Raw genomic sequence first — 21,069 nt, 5'->3', positions numbered from 1 at the left:
TTATTGACTATATTTGGCATGTCCATGTCCAGACTGCAATTTACAGTAGGCCTAGCCCATATAACAGTGCAAATGCTATAGCCTATGTTTAACCATGTATTTCCATACTGAAGCAATGCAAGGAGAACAATGTGGACTGCAAACTAGGCTATAACGGATTAGCATTCGAATTGGAGTTGACGACAAGACCGTAAACTTGAGGCAACCACATATTTTGCCATGGAGCACGGTGTTAGGGACCAACACTCTAGGGGTGTTAGTTTGTGAACACTATTTCGGTGGGATAACATATCATGTCTAAGAAAGTGTTCAATTAAAAACCGTGGGTGTTAAAATTCTGATCTCAAATCTATGTACATAAAAACTGTTTATTATAGTGAAGAAGGTCAACTACAACCAAAAAGTAAGAAAAAAACAGAAAAGTAGGGTAAGGATAAGTAGTATAAGTAGGGATAAAGTAGGGTAAGGATAAGTAGGATAAGTAGGGATAAAGTAGGATAAGGATAAGTAGTAAAGTAGGGATCAAGTAGGGTAAGGATAAGGATAAGTAGGGATAAAGTAGGGTAAGGGTAAGTAGGATAAGTAGGGATAAAGTAGGGTAAGGATAAGTAGGATAAGTAGGGATAAAGTAGGGTAAGGATAAGGATACGTAGGGATAAAAGTAGGGTAAGGATAAGTAGGATAAGTAAGGATAAAGTAGGGTAAGGATAAAAAGAGGCAAGTAGAAAATAGGGACATGTCAAAACAGGACAAAACAAGAGACGGAAACACTGGACAGGACAGGACCGTACAAGACTAAGCAAGACTAGTGGATAAGTTGCTGGTTAGCATTATATGTGATCCACCGAAATAGTGTTCACAAACTATCACCCATAGAGTGTTGGTCCCTGGTAGGAGGTGCCATTTTGATGTTGACTGGGTCACTTTTTGGGTGATTGTTAATGAAATCAATAGGAAGTGTTGTTTGTCCTTGGACATAGAGGAAACACAGGTGGACGTCATCATCAAAGTAATTTAGTATGCAGAGTGATGGGGATGCAGGAATGGTAATATGGAGGACGACTGAGGGAATGCTCAGAACTTTTTCCCCCCAGTAATTCTGAATGATGGGACAAAACCAGAATGTGTGGAGGTGAGTGTCAGGAAAGTATTTTTTGGCAGACTGGACACAGAGGTGAATCGACAAGCCCCACCAGGGACAGAGTTCTAAAGAAATAGGGACATATTAATAAAAAAGTGCAATGTTGGCAATATATTTGTCCGCCACTGTAGGCATCTTCACACTTTGGTGTAGACAACGTGTTGGCATTTCTCTCTCCCCACCTTCTGTCTGTATCAATGTGTGAATTCTGAAAACATTAATATACTTACCTAAAAAAGCGGCTGAGTTTGTTTCAGTCATATCTGCAGAAGTTGTTGTCAGAACTCCTGCGAAAGCAAGCACATAGTAAAAAGATGCATTAGCTACGAACACAAAATACCGTACTGTTGAAGAGACAAACGAAAGCCCCATTGCACTTTGCATAACCCCACCTGAACAACCCCAAATACAGTGAAAATGTTCTGTGGACCAATGAAAAAAAACATGGGGGAGGTTTGATAATGTTTTGGGGTTGCTTTGGTACTGGGGGCCTTGACTATGTGCAAGACAAGTCGTTGGCAGTTGTCACGCCCTGACCTTAGTTATCTTTGTTTTCTTTATTATTTTGGTTATGTCAGGGTGTGACGAGGGCGGTAATGTGTGTTTTTGTCTTGTCTACGGTTTTTTGTACATCTATGGGGTTTTGGTTTGTCTAGGTATATATATAGGTCTATGGTGGCCTGAATTGGTTCCCAATCAGAGGCAGCTGTTTGTCGTTGTCTCTGATTGGGGATCCTATTTAGGTTGCCATTTCCATTTTGGTTTTGTGGGTTATTCTCTATGAGCGCTCGTGGCTGAGCGCTCGTGGCTGAGCGCTCGTGGCTGAGCGCTCGTGGCTGAGCGCTCGTGGCTGAGCGCTCGTGGCTGAGCGCTCGTGGCTGAGCGCTCGTGGCTGAGCCGTGGCTGAGCGCTCGTGGCTGATAGCGGCATGGTTGTTTTGTATACTTTGTTCAGTGTTTCTCTTTCATTAAAGAAGAACGTATTCTTATCACGCTGCGCCTTGGTCTCCTCGTTATGACGAACGTGACAGCAGTAGTAGCCTAAAATCAGATGGAATACCAGGTTTACTTTAGGCTTTTCTTTTTTGCCTTCAAGTTCACAATTTAAAAAAACTGAATCTATGGAATTATTTAGGATGCTTAATCTTTGGAAAAGGGGTGCCGGACACCTCAACAACATCCGGTGAAATTGCAGAGTGCAAAATTCAAACTACAGTATTTTCAATATTTCAATTTCATAAAATCACAAGTGTAATACATCAAAAATAAAGCTTAACTTCTTGTTAATCCAGCCGCTGTGTCAGATTTCAAAAAGGCTTTACAAAAGCATACCGTGCAGTTATCTGAGGACAACGCAGTGGTTAAGGGCGCTGTACTGCTGCGCCAGCTGTGCCACCGGAGACTCTGGGTTCGCTCCCAGGCTCTGTCGTAACCGGCCTCGCCCGGGAGGTCCGTGGGGCGACGCACAATTGGCCTAGCGTCGTTCGGGTTAGGGAGGGGTTGGCCGGTAGGGATGTCCTTGTCTCATTGCGTACCAGCGACTCCTGTGGCGGGCCGGGCGCAGTGAGCGCTAACCAAGGTTGCCAGGTGCATGATGTTCCTCCGACACATTGGTGCGGCTGGCTTCCGGGTTGGATGCGCGCTGTGTTAAGAAGCAGTGCGGCTTGGTTGGGTTGTGTATTGGAGGACACATGACTTTCAACATTCGTCTCTCCCGAGCCCGTACGGGAGTTGTAGTGATGAGACAAGATAGTAGCTACTAAAAACAATTGGTTACCACGAAAATGAGGTTAAATAAATAAATAAATAAATAAATAAAAAAACATTGAAAAACATTTTTCAACCAGGCAGGTGTGACACGAAAGTCAGAAATAGCGATATAAAAAAGGCCCTACCTTTTTTTGAAATTTGAATGTTGTATTTATTTTTTATTTCACCTTTATTTAACCAGGTAGGCTAGTTGAGAACAAGTTCTCATTTGCAACTGCGACCTGGCCAAGATAACGCATATCAATTCGACACATACAACAACAGAGTTACGCATGGAATAAACAAAACATAGTCAATAATACAGTAGGAAAAAAAAGTCTATAAACAGTGAGTGTAAGGTAAGATAATGGAGGTAAGGCAATAAATAGGCCATGGTGGCAAAGTAATTACAATATAGCAATTACACACTGGAATGGTAGATGTGCAGAAGATGAATGTGCAAGTGGAGATACTGGGGTGTAAAGGAACAAGATAAATAAATACAGTATGGGGATGAGGTAGGTAGATAGATGGGCTGTTTACAGATGGGCAGGTGCAGTGATCTGTGAGCTGCTCTGACAGCTGGTGCTTAAAGCTAGTGAGGGAGATATGAGTCTCCGGTATAAGAGATTTTTGCAGTTCGTTCCAGTCATTGGCAGCAGAGAACTGGAAGGAAAGACGACCAAAGGAAGAATTGGCTTTGGGGGTGACCAATGAGACATACCTGTTGGAGCGCGTGCTACGAGTGTGTGCTCCTATGGTGACCAGTGAGCTGAGATTAGACGGGGCTTTACCTAGAAGAGACTTGTAGATGACCTGTAGCCAGTGGGTTTGGTGACGTGTATGAAGCGAGGGCCAACCAACGAGAGCGTACAGGTCGCAATGGTGAGTAATGTACGGGGCTTTGGTGACAAAACGGATGGTACTGTGATAGACTGCATCCAGTTTGTTGAGTAGAGTGTTGGAGGCTATTTTATAGATGACATTACCGAAGTCGAGGATCGGTAGGATGGTCAGTTTTACGAGGGTATGTTTGTCAGCATGAGTGAAGGATGCTTTGTTGCGATATAGGAAGCCAATTATAGATTTAATTTTGGATTGGAGATGCGATTGTGATTCTGGAAGGAGAGTTTGCAGTCTAACCAGACACCTAGGTATTTGTAGTTGCCCACGTATTCTAAGTCAGAGCCGTCCAGAGTAGTGATGCTGGACGGGCGAGCAGGTGCGGGCAGTGATCAGTTGAATAGCATGCATTTAGTTTTTCTTGCATTTAAGAGCAGTTGGAGGCCACAGAAGGAGAGTTGTATGAAATTGAAGCTGGTCTGGAGGTTAGTTAACACAGTGTCCAAAGAGGGGGCCAGAAGTATACAGAATGGTGTCGTCTGCGTAGAGGTGTATCAGAGAATCACCAGCAGCAAGAGCAACATCATTGATGTATACAGAGAAGAGAGTCGGCCCCATAGAGACTGCCAGAAGTCCGGACAATAGGCCCTCCAATTTGACACACCGAACTCTATCAGAGTAGTAGTTGGTAAACCAGGCGAGGCAATCATTTGAGAAACCAAGGCTGTCGAGTCTGCCAATAAGAATGTGGTGATTTACAGAGTCGAAAGCCTGGGCCAGGTCGATGAAGATGGCTGCACAGTATTGTCTCTTATCGATGGTGGTTATGATGTCAGCCCTCTGGTTCCATAGATGGGAGGGGCTTCCCACCACAATGGCTGCCCATCCTGTGGTTTCTCTGGAGTGTTGGTTTCAGAACCAGAAGTGTGCTGATTGACTTCCATCATGTTGAAGTGGTGGTTACTACCTACAGCTGGTGTTATCCAATACATGTGCTATGTATCAAGCTAAGCATTGTATGTGGGCCAAATCGTGAGCTAAATCTTGTAGTGAATGTAGAGATTGGCCAAGTTCAAGAGACTAGACTGTTTGAATCCTGGATTGTAAAACTGAAATGGTACATTTACTGATTTAACAGTAGCTGGGGGGGGGGGGGGGGTCCTGTCTGTAACACTGCTCTGGTTTCTTGATAGTCAATTAGTTTAGACCCTAGTTTTAGCACACCTGGGCTACAGTCCAAACACTTAAGATGCACCCTACCCCCTTCAGCCCTCATTAAGTGGACACTTCTGATATCAGACAGCATTATAGGTTGAGTGTACACTTGCAGGGCATGGAAGGATTTTTAAAATGGCTGCCCTTACCTGGAAATCTATTGCTCCTCCTGCGATTTGTCTTTTAGCCACCATAGTATTGTAAGTCGCTCTGGATAAGAGCGTCTGCTAAATGACTTAAATGTAAATGTAAATGTTTAGGACCTTGCGCGTGGCTGAGGTGCACCCATGACCAGCTCTGAAACCAGATTGCATAGCGGAGAAGGTACGGTGGGATTCGAAATGGTCGGTAATCTGTTTGTTAACTTGGCTTTCGAAGACCTTAGAAAGACAGGGTAGGATAGATATAGGTCTGTAGCAGTTTGGGTCTAGAGTGTCACCCCCTTTGAAGAGGGGGTATGACCACGGCAGCTTTCCAATATTTGGGAATCTCAGACGATACGAAAGAGAGGTTGAACAGGCTAGTAATAGGTGTTGCAACAATTTTGTCAGGGCACAACTGGGTGCAGAGGGATGTCTATAGCAAGCGGCAACAGTGAGATACTTGTTTCTGGAAAGGTGATTTTTAGAAGTAGAAGCTCAAATTGTTTGGGTACAGACTTGGATAGTAATACAGAACTCTGCAGGCTATCTTTGCAGTAGATTGCAACACCTCCCCCTTTGGCAGTTCTATCTTGGCGGAAATTGTTATAGTTATCGATGGAGATTTCAGGGTTTTTGGTCTGTTTCCTAAGCCAGGATTCAGACACGGCTAAGACATCCGGGCTGGCAGAGTGTGCTAAAGCAGTGAGTAAAACAAACTTAGGGAGTAGTCTTCTAATGTTAACATGCATGAAACCAAGGCTTTTACGGTTACAGAAGTCAACAAATGAGAGCACCGTGGGAGTGGAGCTAGGCTCTGCAGGACCTGGATTAACCATTACCAGAGGAACAGAGGAGAAGTAGGATAAGTGTACGGCTAAATGCTATACGAACTGGCCATCTAGCACATTCGGAACAGAGAGTAAAAGGAGCAGGTTTCTGGGCACGATAGCATAGATTCATAGTGTGCATAGTGTACAGACAAAGGTAAGGTAGGATGTGACTACATTGGAGGTAAACCTAGGCATTGAGTAATTATGAGAGAGACATAGTCTTTAGAGATTTTTAAACCAGGTGATGGGCAGATTGTCGGTATTCCAGTCGTAGAGGATCGGCGGGGTTCCGTGCCCCGTACCTGCAGTAGAAGGGGTCCGGATATTGTAGCCCAGGAGTGGGCTTCGGTGGTAGCCCAGGAGCCCTGTCTGTGCAAGCTTCAGGCAAATTGGTGCTTGCTCCGGGATGGAAGCGCTAGCCAGGAGTGGTCACCCGGGATTGACCCTAGCTAGTTGCGAAGATCCAGGTGAAAATGTTCCGAGTTTGCGGTAGGAATCCGGGGATATGGAGAGAAATAGGTCCGTTATGCTCTGGTGTAAAAGCGAGAGCTTTCCGAGCTAAAGGTTAGCTGATGACCGCTAGCAATGGTTTGCTAACTGATAGCTGAGCGACCCTTCCCTCCTTTTGTTCAATGCTGGCTGGAGACCTAGCTAGCCAGTAAGTAGCTAACACCAGACACAGATGAAAGGGGAGACATAAGTATATTTGCCATAGATGAACAGTGTAAACTTTTAATTATATTTGCTGACACCCTACAGTCAATCTTTGGCACAAGTTGAGTAGCTTTCTAGCTATATAAACCACGCCCCTCCGCAAACACGCCTTCTCCAATGTTGATTACAAGGTGGTACTTATTTAAAGAAGGGTTATTTGACTCATATCTGCAGAAGATAGGTACATTAGTTACAAACACAACACAGTACAATTCTTTTTCAGAGACTGAACAAGTGCCACTGCAAGTTACAGTACACTAGGGCTTAGCCCTAAGAAGATGAATCAGTAGAACAAATAGGGAAGTGTCTCTCGCTTCCCCTAAGAGCGGGACTCTGCTGGTTCCCCTTGCTGCCGAGTTATAGCATCCCAAATGGCTCGCTATTCCCTATATAGTGCACTACTTTTGAACAGGGCCCATAGAGCTCTGGTCTCAAGTAGTGCACTAAATAGGTAATCGGGTGCCATTTGGGACATAACCACAGTATGCTGTATGCATGCCTCTTCTACTGTTTCTGTATCCAAAACATCTGTTTCCCCAAGACAGAGCAGAACTCCATCCACAGGATGTCCCCCCCTGGGAGGGAACAAGTGGCACTGGAGCCCAACCAGGGGGACTGAGCCGGTAGTTGGTGGCATGGCACAAAATAGACTCCACAGTCCTACTGACTGACTGATACAAATATTTGTATGCGGACTAAATGTGTCTGAGAACAGAATAATTTCCCAAAAGGAGAGCTAATCGATTACCAGAATGCTGCCTGCATAGCTTTAACTCTGCTGGTATATCCACGAGACCAGGGCAGGGGCATCATATCTCCTATCTCCTCTGCCCCACAGCTTAATGTCAGGCTACATGATGATAGTGCTTTAGAAACATGCATTGTTGCTGCTCTGGGATTATTTAGAATTAACATACAACCTGGAACCTAACACAATATTTTGGTTTCAGCCCTCATGTTACGTTATCTATGTTTGGGGTAATAGTTTCTTGTTCATCGATAGTGACAAGATTGTCTCCTACTTCACTTTCCATGACCTTATTCAAAGTAAGATCAAAACAGTGGGGAGACTAAATACAGTGGGGAGACTAAATACAGTGGGTAGACTAAATACAGTGGGGAGACTAAATACAGTGGGGAGACTAAATACAGTGGGGAGACTAAATACAGTGGGGAGTTGTACGTGGCAATTCTAGTTCAATTCTAGTACAGTACAAACAGTTGTAGCGCTTGTTGTTCTCGGTTCAAACCTTGACCCAGTTCGCATCAGATTGTTATATTTAGTATTTTCAAGACAATGCTGATGCAAATGTGACATATAGGGGAGTATATTCTCTAGTATCACTACAATGGAAAGGTAGAGTAGGAGCTTTGCTTTGATATTAGCTGGGTTCTTTTCATGAGGGCGTCCCAGATTCCCAAGTTAACTCCAGGCAGTCTGTTGGTCTTTTGATTTTAATTTATTTTATTTCACCTTTATTTAACCAGGGTAGGCAAGTTGAGAACAAGTTCTCATTTACAATTGCAACCTGGCCAAGATAAAGCAAAGCAGTTCGACACATATGACAACACAGAGTTACACATGGAGTAAAACAAACATACAGTCAATAATACAGTAGTAAAATAAGTATATATAGAATGTGAGCAAATGAGGTGAGATAAGGGAGGTAAAGGCAAAAAAAGGCCATGGTGGTGAAGTAAATACAATATATCAAGTAAAACACTGGAATGGTAGATTTGCAGTGGAAGAATGTGCAAAGTAGAAATAGAAATAATGGGGTGCAAAGGAGCAAAATAAATAAATACAGTAGGGGAAGAGGTAGTTGTTTGTGCTAAATTATAGATCCGTAGGATGGTCAGTTTTACGAGGGTATGTTTGGCAGCATGAGTGAAGGATGCTTTGTTGCGATATAGGAAGCCATTTCTAGATATACCTTTGGATTGGAGATGTTTGATGTGAGTCTGGAAGGAGAGTTTACAGTGTAACCAGACACCTAAGTATTTGTAGTTGTCCACATATGCTAAGTCAGAACCGTCCAGAGTAGTGATGCTGGACGGGCGGACAGGTGCAGGCAGCGATCGGTTGAAGAGCATGCATTTAGTTTTACTTGCATTTAAGAGCAGTTGGAGGCCACGGAAGGAGAGTTTATGGCATTGAAGCTCGTCTGGAGGGTTGATAAAGGGATGATGGCTGACTGTAACATTCCCCCATATATCCCTCTGATGTTTCCCCTCTCTCTGACCTCCCCTCAGCTGCCCAGGGGTATAGAGTGGTTGATAGGCCAGGCAGGGGCCAAAATGACGGTAATTTACATTTATTTTGTTTTGAAGCAGCAGTCCTTGGAGAGGAGGTTGAGATGAGATGGCTTTGTAGTGAGATCATTTGGGGCTCTGGCCCAGCGCTCTGTAGTTAATGAGGTACAGACAGAGAGCCTCATATGAAGGAGAGCGGTGTAATGTACTGTAAGTATGGGCTTCCTGGTGCTGCAGGGGCCATTCACTTATTGTTATGGCTTTAAGAGGTTGGAGAAGTATATTATTGCTTGGGGGGGGTATGGGCTAGAGGGCATCTGAGGGGGTTGTTCAGCTAAGATAATGTTCAGCTGATTAAAATAAGGACATCTATGCATTCATGTGGGTGTCAGAGAAATGGAAAGAGCGAGAGAGATTTGCTGAAACAATAATGTTTGCCATTTGGGAGTACTTCTCTATTAAAGTCAACAACACTATCTTAGACCCTTTCCCCATACAATTTCCTACAGCATATTTAACCATTCTAAAGCAAATGTTCTCCCCATACCCAGTTCCGTACATGATGGCCACATGGGCTTCGTCCGCACGCCAGATGTTCTGGAGGAGGATTAGTGTAGAACTGGTCTCAACACACAGTCCCGTACTTTCCTCCTCAATGACATCATCCACGATGCAATAGTACAGTCAGAGCCCAGCGCAGTAAGTGGGCTAGGCTGTAGTATACTGTATGGCCTATGTATTTGTACTATATATGTATCACTTATGCTATAGTTACTCAATACTATCTTCCCTTCTGCTATGGTGACTGTCCCTATAATGACTGCCCCAAGGGCCGCAACATCAATAGTATCTGCCCTTCTGCTACGGTGCCTGTCCCTGTAGTGACTGCCCCAAAGGCAGCAACATCAATAGTATCTGCCCTTCTGCTACGGTGCCTGTCCCTATAATGACTGCCCCAAAGGCAGCAACATCAATAGTATCTGCCCTTCTGCTACGGTGCCTGTCCCTGTAGTGACTGCCCCAAAGGCAGCAACACCAATAGTATCTGCCCTTCTCATGAGAGAAGGTTGTTCAAACGTTAAAGCATTTAAAAGCATCACAATGGTCTTTTCCAGTGAATGGATGATGTAACATAAAATTTGAATCTGGCTATTGTATTTGGATCAACATAACGCCACAAATGATTCACGCCTGTGAAGGAGCTACCTGTAGGTGTGTGGCAGTTCCTTTATCAAAGGCTACGACACCTACAGCAATCCATGCTCTGATTAAGATGGCAGCAGCTCATTCTATCTCCTCCTTCTCCCCTAGCTTTATAAATGTATTTCTACTCTGATTTCCCAGCTGTCAAAGCAGCAGTTCGAGGCGAAGGCCGTGTCGCAGGCACTCTTCCAAGACATGACTATGGTGCTGCTCTGAGCCAATGAGGTGACCTTGAGTTCCCTGCCTGGTCTACTGGGCCCAGGCCGTTTGACATGCCTGACAGATGCTTTATTTCCTCTCATTAACTTGTGAGAGGTGTGAAGAGAGAAAGAGAAGTGGGGGGAGAGAGAAACCCCCATTTATACCTGGTTCTAACTTGCGTCCGTTGTCCTGATATTGTCCACATTCTGACTATGCCCACATTTTTAGACAGATGTAGATGATTAAACGCTGCATTGGGATCTGATGGCGATCAGATCATCCTGACCACCTCCGGAGGTAGTCAAAGCATTATGTCTGGAAATCTTACCAGTGTAGACCGATCTGGATAGTGAACCCATTTCATCCATCATCATCCCGCCCTCTAGAATCATTGACAGGTGACACCATCGACTTATTGCATCAATATGTGTCTTTAAATGAATATATATTGAAAGAATAACTGTCAAATAATTTGCATACAGGGAGGGGCCAGGATATCTGGTCACAATGCATACACAGTGTACATGGATACGACATACATCCTACTACCATCTGTATACACAACGGCTACAATGTGGGCATAATCAGAATGTGCATAAAACCAGGACAAAGGATGCATGTTAGAACCAGGTATAAACAAGGCTAGAGAGAGTGGAGAGAATGGGGGGGGGGGGTTTGAGGCAGTGGACCCAGACTTGACTCCTCAGGTTTAAACCTCAGTGAGTCATTGAGCTGGAGCAAGATTACAGGCAGGAAAGACACTAACGAGACTGAATGATCATACTGAGATGTTTGAGTAGCCCTTTACATTTGTACATGTACACAATTTAAAATAGCAGATTTTGGCACTGATAAGCAGCCAAATTTGGAACACAGTGTCTGTACAATAGCATTCTATACATGACGTCGGCGCTCAGAGCTTCACGGCGCTGTATGGGTTTTGACTGATGAGCCTATGTTTTTCTATTGTAACGAAAATTTGCAGTGGAACACACACCTGAATGCACTCTCGACTCCTTTCTATGCGCACCAAAATGGCTATTTCCCTGACTTGCCCTGTGAACACTGTATGATCTTGTTTTATAACCTGGCAATAGAACAAGCTTTCAAATGATTCCCACCTGACCCAGATTGCGATTTATAATGGGCCTTTCTTGGATTGCGTAAACAACCAATGGAATTGTGTGATGGTGGGGGAAGCAGGGCTGAGTTCCAAACAAAACAAACATGTGCTTGCTCTAGGCCGCTTGGAAACACCATTTAGTCCTCTCACTCAAACCCTTGTCATTTTTGTATTTTCTTATGTTGCACCTACTCCACATTTTCCAGGTGTCCTCATTTTTGGCCTAATAATTTCTAATAACAGCCTAGTACATCACCGGGGCCAAGCTTCCTGCCATCCAGGACCTATATACCAGGCGGTGTCAGAGGAAGGCCCTAAAAATGATCATAGACTCTAGCCACCCTAGTCATAGACTGTCCTCTCTGCTACCGCGCGGCAAGCGGTACCAGAGAACTAAGTCTAGGTCCAAGTGTCACGTCTCTCGTCAGAAGGCATGGACCAAAGCGCAGCGTGGTAAGTGTTCATGATAAATGTATTACTCAAAACACCCGAACAAAATAACAAAAGAGTGAAAACCGAAACAGTCCTGTCAGGTGAACAGAAAATAACTACCCACAACACCCAAACGATAAAGGACAACTTATATATGATCCCCAATCAGAGACAACGATAGACAGCTGCCTCTAATTGGGAACCACACCAACATAGAAATAAAGAAACTAGAATGCCCACCCTAGTCACACCCTGGCCCGAGGGTCTGGGTGGGCATCCCTTCACGGCGGCGACTCTGGTGCGGGACGTAGACCCCCCCTCCACCCGCAGATCCCTCCGCTTTGGTGGCAGCCCTGGTGCATGGACCTTCACTGGTGGCGGCCCAGGTGCATGGACCTTCACTGGCGGAACCGGGCCGCAGATCATCGCCGGAGGAACCAGACCACCAATCATCGCCGCAGGCTCCAGACTGGGGACCGTCGCCGGAGGCTCCGGACTGGGGACCGTCGCTGGAGGCTCTGGACCGTCGCTAGAGGCGCAGAACCGGGGACCGTCGCTGGAGATGCCGAACCGGGGACCTTGGCTGGAGGCTCCGGACCGGGGACCGTCGCTGGAGGCTCCGGACCGGTGACCGTCGCTGGAGGCTCCGGACCGGAGGCCGTCGCTGGAGGCTCCGGACCGGTGGCCGTCGCTGGAGGCTCCGGACCGGAGACCGTCGCTGGAGGCTCCGGACCGGAGACCGTCGCTAGAGGCTCCGGACCGGAGGCCGTCGCTGGAGGCTCCGGACCGGAGACCGTCGCTGGTGGCTCCGGACCGGAGACCGTCGCTGGTGGCTCCGGACCGGAGACGTCTCTGCAGGCTTCGGACCGGGGACAGTAGCTGGAGGCTCCGGATTGCGGAGCCATGGATCCTCACTGCAGGCTCCGGGCCATGGATCATCACTGGAGGCTTCGTGCCATGGATCATCACTGGAGGCTTCGTGCCATGGATCCTCACTGGAGGCTTTGTGCCATCGATCATCACTGGAGGCTTCGTGCCATGGATCATCATTCTGGAGGCTTCGTGCCATGGATCATCATTCTGGAGGCTTTGGGCCATGGATCATCACTGGAGGCTTCGTGCCAGGGATCATCACTGGAGGCTTTGGGCCATGTATCATCACTGGAGGCTTCGAACGTGGAGCTGGAACAGGTCTCACCGGAATGAGGAGACGTACAGGCAGCCTAGTGAGTGGAGCTGCCGCAACACATCCTGGCTGGATACCCACTCTAGCTCGGTGAGTGTGGAGAGCTGGCACAGGATGCACTGGGCTATGATGGCGCACTGGAGGCATAGTGAGTAGAGCCAGCTCAAGACACACTGGACCGTGGAGGCACCGGAGGTCTGGAGCCCAGAGCACCGGAGGTCTGGAGCGCAGAGCTGGCATAACTCATCCTGGCTGGATAGCCCCTTAGCCCGGCAAGTGTGGGGAACTGGAACAGGTCGCACTGGGCTTTTCTGGCGAACCGGGGACACCGTGCATAGAGCTGGCACAGGATAACCTGGTCCAAAGAGACGCACCAGAGGCCATGAACACACAATCCGTCCTGGCTGAATACCCACTCTAGCACGGCCACTGCGGGGAGCTTCCACAGAGCACACTGGGCTGTGGATGCGCACTGAAGGCATGGTGAGCAGAACTGGATAGCATGGTGCTTGACCGGTCACTCGTTCCCCACGGTAAGCACGAGGAGTTGGCTCAGGTCTGAACCCTGACTCTGCCACTCTCCCCGTGTGTCCCCCCAAAAAATGTTTGGGGGCTGCCTCTCGTGCTTGCCTCGTTGCCGTGACGCCTGGTATCGCCACCATTCCTCCCTTGCTGTTTCCGCCTGTTTCCATGGCAGGGTCTTGTCCCCTGCCATAACCTCCTCCCATGTCCATGAGGTCCTCCACTGACTCTCCTTCTGGGCCCAGGATCCCTGCTCCTCCTGGCCACGCTGCTTGGTCCTTTGGTGGTGGGTAGTTCTGTCACGTCTCTCGTCAGAAGGCATGGACCAAAGCGCAGCGTGGTAAGTGTTCATGATAAATGTATTTCTCAAAACACTCGAACAAAATAACAAAGAGTCAAAACCGAAACAGTCCTGTCAGGTGCAGACACTAAACAGAAAACAACTACCCACAAAACCCAAACGATAAAGGACAACTTATATATGATCCCCAATCAGAGACAACGATAGACAGCTCTGATTGGAAACCACACCAACATAGAAATAAAGAAACTAGAATGCCCACCCTAGTCACACCCTGGCCTAACCAAAATAGAGAATAAAAACCTCTCTATGGCCAGAGCGTGACACCATGAGGCTCCTAAATAGCTTCTTTCCCCAAGCCATAAGACTCCTTGAACAGATAATCAAATGGCTACCCAGACTATTTGCATTGCACCCCCCTGCTACTCTCTGTTATTATCTATGCACAGTCACTTTTAATAACTCTATCTACATGTACATATTACCTCAATTACCTCAACACCGGTGCCCCCGCACATTGACATTGACTCTGTACCGGTACCCCCTGTATATAGCCCGCTATTGTTATTTACTGCGGCTCTTTTGTTATTTGTTACTCTTATCTCTTTTCTTTTAGGTATTTTCTTAAAACTGCATTATTGGTTAAGGGCTTGCAAGTAAGCATTTCACTGTAAGGACTACCTACACCTGTTGTATTCGGCACATGTGACAAATAACATTTGATTTGATTTGATCATCTCCAAGCTGTTCGCTTTAAATTGCTACCATGCTTATGCATATACTTTCTTCTGCAAGAAACATTTAAAATTAGACCTATCCCTGTAGGCCAACTCCCACGAGTGTAAAGGGTTAATTAAACACAGAATGGTAACATAAAATAGTGAGATTTTTGACAGGAAGGCAAGTTAGGATCCACATACCACGGTGGTAGTGGATGTGGAATTGATCATGTATTTTATATATTATTTTCAACCTGTTGTGCTTTTTTCTTTTTACTTCAGTTAGTTAGAACACAATTGGTTGCAAAAAGTTCTACTTGTCTTCAGCCCATTAGCTTGATGAATGTAAACTATGTTTTAATACCTGACGTTCAGTACTGCTCTCTTGGGAACAACACAACTTAGTTTTTTGACACATTTGTAGCATCTAAGTCAACAGGAAACAGATGCATAAAGGATACAGAGGATAGTCACACACCTGCTGATCAACATCTGATTGTCTCACCTCAATGAACTCTCCCTCACAAAAAAAAAAAAATTACTGCATGACAATTCTACTCTAACCAGTGAGTGCATTCTCTAATGATCTCTTTGCTTCTTCACTGTCTCCCAAGGCTGTTATGACAGTCCAAGGCATGCTGCGTCCCTTTGGCATTGCCTTCTTCTTAGACAGCATCACGTTGAGCCTGTCGTATTGGCTCGTCAACAACAACAGCAGTACAGAGTCACTTCGATGCAGACACACAGATCCCGTCACTGAAGAGGGGAGCGAGTTAAGGGTTTAATTCGGTCACTTTGGCTGGTGTGACATGCTGTGTTGGATGGCACTGTGATAGCTGTTCTTTATCAAACAAACCGAGGGGAATATGAGCGGAGAAGATTCTCAGAGGAATGTTTTCATGTGGATAGCCTACATGATGTATGTCAGTGAGAGAAAGTGACTCTATCCTTGTTGTAAGATAATCTCTTCATAATGCCGGGTTTAACAATGACGAAGCTTTGTCAGTTATTGGTTCAAATTCAGTTCAAATGCGGTCTGAAAATTTTCAAAGATTTCACGAGAGAAACAGAAAGACACATTTGTTTCTTTTCTAAACTGTCTCACAATATTTGTCCTACCCTTTATAAAACAATGAGAGCACAATTACCTCTGGTCCTTCAGTACCCCCACCAGTATATATTTTTGTTATGGCCCCTGGACAAGCACACCTGATTCTACTTGTCAACTAATCATCAAGCCCTTGACAAGTTGAATCAGCGGCTACACCAAAAATATGTGCTGTTGGGGGGACTCAAGGACCGGAGTTGGGAAACACTGGTTTAATTGGAAGACTGTTACTCTTTTGGGAAATCTTTGAAACCATTTTAAACCACATTTGAATTGGTAGGGCGGAAGAGGGTTAAGAGCATTGGGCCAGTAACTTGAATAGATGAACAAATATATTTATCATATACAGTGGCAATAAAAAGTATGTGAACCCTTTGGAATTACCTGGATTTCTACATAAATTGGTCATCCAATTTGATCAGATCTTCATCTAGGCCAAAACAATAGACAGACACAGTATGCTGAAACTAATAACACACAAACAATTATATGTGTTTATGTCTCTATTGAACACACCGTTTTAAACATTCACAGTGCAGGGTGGGAAAAAGTATGTGAACCCTTGGATTTAATAACTGGTTGACCCTCCTTTGCCAGCAATAAGTATCAACCAAACGTTTTCTGTAGTTGCGGATCAGACTTGCATCACGGTCTGGAGGAATTTTGGACCATTCCACTTAATAAAACTGTTTCAGTTCAGCAATATTCTTGGGATGTCTGGTGTGAACCGTTCTCATATTTTCTTCTTCTGAAGTATATTTTCTTCTTCTGAAGCCATTCTATTGTTGATTTACTTCTGTGTTTTGGGTCGTTGTCCTGTTGCATCACCCAACTTCTGTTGAGCTTGGCAGACATTCTCCTGCAAAATGTCTTGATAAACTTGGGAATTCATTTCCCCTCGATGATAGCAAGCTGTCCAGGCCCTGAGGCAGCAAAGCAGTCCCAAACCATGATGCTCCCTCCACCATACTTTACAGTTGGGATGAGGTTTTGATGTTGGTGTGCTGTGCCTTTTTTTCACCACACATGGTGTTTTGTGTTCCTTTCAAACAACTCAATTGTAGTTCCATCTGTCCACAGAATATTTTGCCAGTAGCGCAGTGGAACATCAAAGTGCACTTTTGCAAATTTCAGACAGCAGTGTCTTCTTCTGCAGCAATGTTTTTTTTTGGACAGCAGTGTCTTCTTCTGCGGTGTCCTCCCATGAACACCATTCTTGTTTAGTGTTTTACGTATTGTAGACTCAACAGAGATGTTAGCATGTCCCAGAGATTTCTGTAAGTCTTTAGCTGACACTAGGATTCTTCTTGACCTCGTTGAGAATTGTGTGTTCTCTTGCAGTCATCTTAGCAGGACGGCCACTCCTAGGGAGAGTAGCAACAGTGATGAACTTTCTTCATTTATAGACAGTTTGTCTTACCGTGGACTGATGAACATCAAAGCTTTTAGGGATACTTTTGTAACCCTTTCCAGCTTTATGCAAGTCAACAATTCTTAATCTTAGGTCTTCTGAGATCTCTTTTGTTTGAGGCATGGTTCACATCAGGCAATGCTTCTTGTGAATATGAAACTCACATTTTGTGAGTGTTTTTTATAGGGCAAGGTAGCTCTAACCAACATCTCCAATCTTGTCTCATTGATTGGACTTCAGGTTAGCTGAATAATAATAATCCTGCATGAAATTATAATGAATGGAGGAGATGGAGACCCGCACACTGTCTGAAAAAAGGAATAAATCCAAAACTGAGGCTTGAATGCAAAAGACAGATTTCATGTAATTTAGTAGACACTCTTATCCAGAGCAACATAGAGGAACAATTATAGCTAAGTGCTTTGCTCAAGGGCACATTGTAAGATTGTTCACCTAGTCGGCTTTGGGATTCAGACCAGAAACCGTTCAATTACCCTCTTAACCGCTAGTCTACATGCCACACAGAAAGCAGTTAATTTGAACATCATGGTTTCTTTAGAAAAATCACAGTAGCAATAATTTATGATATTTCTCTGTTCACTTTTGTATATAATGTAGATCACTAGGTACTGACTACAGGTTACATTTACATTACATTTAAGTCATTTAGCAGACGCTCTTATCCAGAGCGACTTACAAATTGGTGCATTCACCTTATGACATCCAGTGGGACAGTCACTTTAACAATAGTGCATCTAAAACTTAGGGGGGTGGGGTGAGAGGGATTACTTAACCTATCCTAGGTATTCCTTAAAGAGGTGGGGTTTCAGGTGTCTCCGGAAGGTGGTGATTGACTCCGCTGTCCTGGCGTCGTGAGGGAGTTTGTTCCACCATTGGGGGGCCAGGGCAGCGAACAGTTTTGACTGGGCTGAGCGGGAGCTGTACTTCCTCAGTGGTAGGGAGGCGAGCAGGCCAGAGGTGGATGAACGCAGTGCCCTTGTTTGGGTGTAGGGCCTGATCAGAGCCTGGAGGTACTGAGGTGCCGTTCCCCTCACAGCTCCGTAGGCAAGCACCATGGTCTTGGAGCGGATGCGAGCTTCAACTGGAAGCCAGTGGAGAGAACGGAGGAGCGGGGTGACTGAGAGAACTTGGGAAGGTTGAACACCAGACGGGCTGCATGAGTTGAAGGGGTTTAATGGCACAGGCAGGGAGCCCAGCCAACAGCGAGTTGCAGTAATCCAGACGGAGATGACAAGTGCCTGGATTAGGACCTGCGCCGCTTCCTGTGTGAGGCAGGGTCGTACTCTGCGGATGTTGTAGAGCATGAACCTACAGGAACGGGCCACCGCCTTGATGTTAGTTGAGAACGACAGGGTGTTGTCCAGGATCACGCCAAGGTTCTTGGCGCTCTGGGAGGAGGACACAATGGAGTTGTCGACCGTGATGGCGAGATCATGGAACGGGCAGTCCTTCCCCGGGAGGAAGAGCAGCTCCGTCTTGCCGAGGTTCAGCTTGAGGTGGTGATCCGTCATCCACACTGATATGTCTGCCAGACATGCAGAGATGCGATTCGCCACCTGGTCATCAGAAGGGGGAAAGGAGAAGATTAATTGTGTGTCGTCTGCATAGCAATGATAAGAGAGACCATGTGAGGTTATGACAGAGCCAAGTGACTTGGTGTATAGCGAGAATAGGAGAGGGCCAAGAACAGAGCCCTGGGGGACACCAGTGGTGAGAGCGCGTGGTGAGGAGACAGATTCTCGCCACGCCACCTGGTAGGAGCGACCTGTCAGGTAGGACGCAAATCAAGCGTGGGCCGCGCCGGAGATGCCCAACTCGGAGAGGGTGGAGAGGAGGATCTGATGGTTCACAGTATCGAAGGCAGCCGATAGATCTAGAAGGATGAGAGCAGAGGAGAGAGAGTTAGCTTTAGCAGTGCGGAGCGCTCCGTGATACAGAGGAGAGCAGTCTCAGTTGAATGACTAGTCTTGAAACCTGACTGATTTGGATCAAGAAGGTCATTCAGAGAGAGATAGCGGGAGAGCTGGCCAAGGACGGCACGTTCAAGAGTTTTGGAGAGAAAAGAAAGAAGGGATACTGGTCTGTAATTGTTGACATCGGAGGGATCGAGTGTAGGTTTTTTCAGAAGGGGTGCAACTCTCCTCTCTTGAAGACGGAAGGGACGTAGCCAACGGTCAGGGATGAGTTGATGAGCGAGGTGAGGTAAGGGAGAAGGTCTCCGGAAATGGTCTGGAGAAGAGAGGAGGGGATAGGGTCAAGGTTGTTGGGCGGCCGGCCGTCACAAGACGTTTCATCTGGAGAGAGAGGGAGAAAGAGGTCAGAGCACAGGGTAGGGCAGTGTGAGCAGAACCAGCGGTGTCGTTTGACTTAGCAAACGAGGATCGGATGTCGTCGACCTTCTTTTCAAAATGGTTGACGAAGTCATCTGCAGAGAGGGAGGAGGGGGGGGGGGGGGCGGAGGATTCAGGAGGGAGGAGAAGGTGGCAAAGAGCTTCCTAGGGTTAGAGGCAGATGCTTGGAATTTAGCGTGGTAGAAAGTGGCTTTAGCAGCAGAGACAGAGGAGGAAAATGTAGAGAGGAGGGAGTGAAAGGATGCCAGGTCCGCAGGGAGGCGAGTTTTCCTCCATTTCCGCTCGGCTGCCCGGAGCCCTGTTCTGTGAGCTCGCAATGAGTCATCGAGCCACGGAGCGGGAGGGGAGGACCGAGCCGGCCTGGAGGATAGGGGACATAGAGAGTCAAGGGATGCAGAGAGGGAGGAGAGGAGGGTTGAGGAGGCAGAATCAGGAGATAGGTGGGAGAAGGTTTGAGCGGAGGGAAGAGATGATAGGATGGAAGAGGTTCTCTGATGTATTTTCTTGCTTGATCATGTGACATGTAATTATCCTTGAAATTAAAACAGGTGTGTGTGCCGACCATTTATACGGAGGTTGGCCTGAGGCCGAAACCTCTGTTTAGATATTTTGGGCACAATGTCAAGGGAGTCAAGGGATGCAGAGAGGGAGGAGAGGAGGGTTGAGGAGGCAGAATCAGGAGATAGGTGGGAGAAGGTTTGAGCGGAGGGAAGAGATGATAGGATGGAAGAGGTTCTCTGATGTATTTTCTTGCTTGATCATGTGACATGTAATTATCCTTGAAATTAAAACAGGTGTGTGTGCCGACCATTTATACGGAGGTTGGCCTGAGGCCGAAACCTCTGTTTAGATATTTTGGGCACAATGATGTTCAAATTAGCATCTTTATTTTGCATTCAAGCCTTAGTTTTGGATCTCCTCCGGTATTCCTATTTGAACGCCTACGCACCTGGAACCAACACGATTTAGTAGTAACCCTTAAAGAGCGCAGACGGCCTCCTATCATTTAAATATCATAATTAATAGACATTTTTGAAGGGGTTGATACATTTTTCGTCATGGAAAATCATGTATGAAATTTCAGTGGAAATTACAAGCTTCAGAAGCCTTTTAAAACCTTCTGTAAAAAACACAAAAATGTAGCCATATCCATATAGGCCAATTCCCAAGAGAATTGGCCTATATACTCAATACTACAAGTTAAGTATAATAAACACTAAAGGTATTACATTTCCTGCACTGCAAGGAAGTGCTCCTGCAAATGGGTGGTCAAATTAAGATCCTACATCTGTATTTAACCACACAGTTTTCAGATGCTCATTTTATTTTCATGTGAGGGTACTCTTTTGTGTGTATGTGAGTATATGTGTGTGTGTGAGTGAGAGAGATAGAGTGTGAAATTGAGCTGCTACCAGTCAGGATGTCCTTATCACGAGAGCAGAACCTGTGGTGCTAGAGGTGTTCTTACCCAGACTCCTCTCTGGGTTTGCGGCTGGCTGATAAACAGACACTCCCCATAATCTGTTGTTCCATAGGGTGATACCCCCTTCTAACACTCTGGAGTCTCTCTCTCTCTCTCTCTCTCTCTCTCTCTCTCTCTCTCT

General features: G+C 46.0%; 1 protein-coding gene across 1 annotated transcript in view; it reads right to left on the bottom strand.

Moving 5' to 3' along the window:
* The window catches only part of LOC124010371 (cell adhesion molecule 2-like), a 28,289-nt gene that overhangs the window by 5,560 nt on the left and 1,660 nt on the right, over positions 1-21,069 (bottom strand). The window contains exon 3 of the mRNA XM_046322740.1: positions 1,372-1,428. Within this exon, the coding sequence (XP_046178696.1) occupies positions 1,372-1,428 (57 nt within the window). The remainder of the gene's footprint in view (positions 1-1,371; positions 1,429-21,069) is intronic.

This window comes from Oncorhynchus gorbuscha, linkage group LG23 (genome assembly GCF_021184085.1).
Source record: "Oncorhynchus gorbuscha isolate QuinsamMale2020 ecotype Even-year linkage group LG23, OgorEven_v1.0, whole genome shotgun sequence".
NCBI lineage: Eukaryota > Metazoa > Chordata > Actinopteri > Salmoniformes > Salmonidae > Oncorhynchus > Oncorhynchus gorbuscha.
The sequence above is the reverse complement of the archived record's forward strand: the minus strand, read 5'-3'. Positions and strand labels throughout refer to the sequence as shown.